The sequence below is a fragment of the Plectropomus leopardus genome, chromosome 3, assembly GCF_008729295.1.
Source record: "Plectropomus leopardus isolate mb chromosome 3, YSFRI_Pleo_2.0, whole genome shotgun sequence".
Lineage (NCBI taxonomy): Eukaryota > Metazoa > Chordata > Actinopteri > Perciformes > Serranidae > Plectropomus > Plectropomus leopardus.
The window spans coordinates 37,365,311-37,367,571 of record NC_056465.1 but is presented as its reverse complement, the minus strand read 5'-3'; the positions used below and the strand labels follow the sequence as shown (position 1 = coordinate 37,367,571).

At 48.1% G+C, this 2,261-nt stretch overlaps 1 protein-coding gene across 1 annotated transcript in view; it reads right to left on the bottom strand.

Moving 5' to 3' along the window:
- Positions 1-629: 629 nt before the first annotated feature.
- LOC121941341 (nuclear factor 1 A-type-like) overlaps positions 630-2,261 on the bottom strand; it is a 27,837-nt gene continuing 26,205 nt past the window's right edge. Inside the window, exon 6 of the mRNA XM_042484120.1 lies at positions 630-2,105. Within this exon, the coding sequence (XP_042340054.1) occupies positions 2,091-2,105 (15 nt within the window). The 3' untranslated portion in view covers positions 630-2,090. The remainder of the gene's footprint in view (positions 2,106-2,261) is intronic.

Genomic DNA, 2,261 nt, shown 5'->3' with positions numbered 1-2,261 from the left:
TGTTGGCCGACACAGAAGTCAGCGTCGCCCTGGTTCCCTCCTCAAGAAGCCTCTGGGATTTTTCCATTGGATTTTTGATGACTGCAGAAAATAAGATCTGTGGTAAACAGTCGTTTTGGGTACTAACATGTTTGGTTCAGCAACATAATCTTCTCAAATGAAGCCCAATTTTAGGATTTTTAAAGCCTAAATGCAATTGCCAGAACTAAAAAGCTCAATGTTAGGCTATAAATTAACTAACCATATCACGATTGCACAATTTCAAATCGCCACCACGGCGAGGCTGTAAAGCCGTGTTAGGAGTGATGATGTTCTGTAGTCTCATTTAGCCACTTGTTATAAACTACTTTTTTAACCCCCCCAAAATTACCAAGAAATTAGTGAAAAGTACAAGAACATTACCTGTAAATTAACCCCAAGGAAATGACTTTGAAAAAAGTGCCTATAAACTGATTTCAATCACATTTAATTAATGTTGTAACATAATTTCAAATTTATAGCCTAATTTTCCTTGGCTTTTTTCTTTTTTCCATATATATTTTTTCCTGGCTTTTTAAAAATAATTTCCTAAATCTACTAATTTCTTGCAATTTGTACAACATTTCAAGCTTTTGAAAGAAATCGCACCAATTTGCTCAGGATGCAGAGGTTTAAACCCATTAAAAAATACATAAAAACCTGAAAGTCTCTTTAGTTTGTGTTGACCACAGACCTTATTTCAGGCATCTAACCAAAAACACAACACAAAAAATAAAAAAGACTTTTAGACGAGGGAAGCGGAGGTGGTGAACTGGTTTTTGGGTCTCATTCCTGGGTTCTCTATTTCTCACAAGGCTATGGTTTCTAGTTCGATGCTGTGTTGCTGTCTTTTGTACCCCAATATTTTAGAGTCCCAGAGGTGTGAGCGGACTAGGAAGAAAAATATAGTTTATATATACTTTTCAACAACTGTTTTCAACGAAGCTATCTTACAAAGATATTTAACTATCCAACAGCTAGCCAACAAAATTGCACTTTCCTCATGATCAATATTCCACTGGTTAAGTTTTCGTCACTCGTCGCTCTCCTGCCTGCCTGCCTGACTGCTGCGTATCGGACACCAGAGCTTTCTGCCCACCCTTCGCATGCTGGAGCTTCACCCGGACTGGCGGATGGATAGAGGAGGAGGAGAAGGAGGAGGAGGAGGAGGAGGAGGAGGAGGAGGCGGAGGGGACCAGCTGAAATGACGGCTAAGAGAGAAAAATCAATGAGCCATGAAGCCTCCCAGATAAACGAGCTTGGATCCACCAGGTCGCAACACGTCAACAAACCCGCCGTCTTTTAACCCCGAACTCTCCCACCCAGTGTTATTACTGCGAGACGGGCGGGGCGTCTGTTCGCACCTCCTCATCAGGGAGGCTCTCTCCGTCAGGTCCATGTCCTTGGAAAGAGTCCCCGATGTGTCACCAACCACGGGGGCTGGGTCAAGCGGGGGCGGAGTCCATCCCAGGAGGTGTGTAAGGGCTCAGGCGGGGGGGCGGGGGTGTTAGCTGGTGGTATCTGAGCCAGGTAACACCTCCCCCGACCGTCCCACCAACCAAACCAACCCATCGGGATCCACCTGGACTGGGGGGTTCGGCTGGTGGGTGGTGGTGCTGTAAGTCTGCTGGATGCACACGCTGCAGAGGATGATGGGAGGGTGGGAGTTTCTCCGGAGGGGACGCTCTGTGATTCAGCCTCGCTGCATATCGAAGGCTCAATCCCCCGACAAATTTCTCACCCTGGTCTGGTTTTGGGTTTACCGTAGGGGGGCGGGGTCTGGCACTACATATGGACATGGACATGTGACCCACACGTCCACAGGGAGGTCTACAGTTTACAGTTTAACTCCGGGGGCGGCTCGGTCCGCCGTAGCCATGCTGATGCTGCTGAGTCTGCGTATGGCGCTGGTGGGGGCGGAGTCAGGCGCAGAGGGGGAGGAGAGGAGGGCTGTAGGGGCGGGGCAAGAAAGGACTCTCCGTCGCAGCTGGCATCAAAGGTCAAAGGTCGAGGAGGAGGCTGCAGCGATCTGTCGTACAGGTGGGTGGAGGGGGGAGGGGCCTCTGGAGTCCTTATCCCAGGTACCACTGTGGACAGGGACGGAAAAAAGATGGAGTCAGAACCACAGCGACCACATCAACGATCTGGGAGACTCTACGTACGGCCGCAAACACTTCCTGATTCACGACAAAAATAAAGTGAGTCCCAGGTACTTTTTTAATTTATCAAAGAAAGTGCCAGTG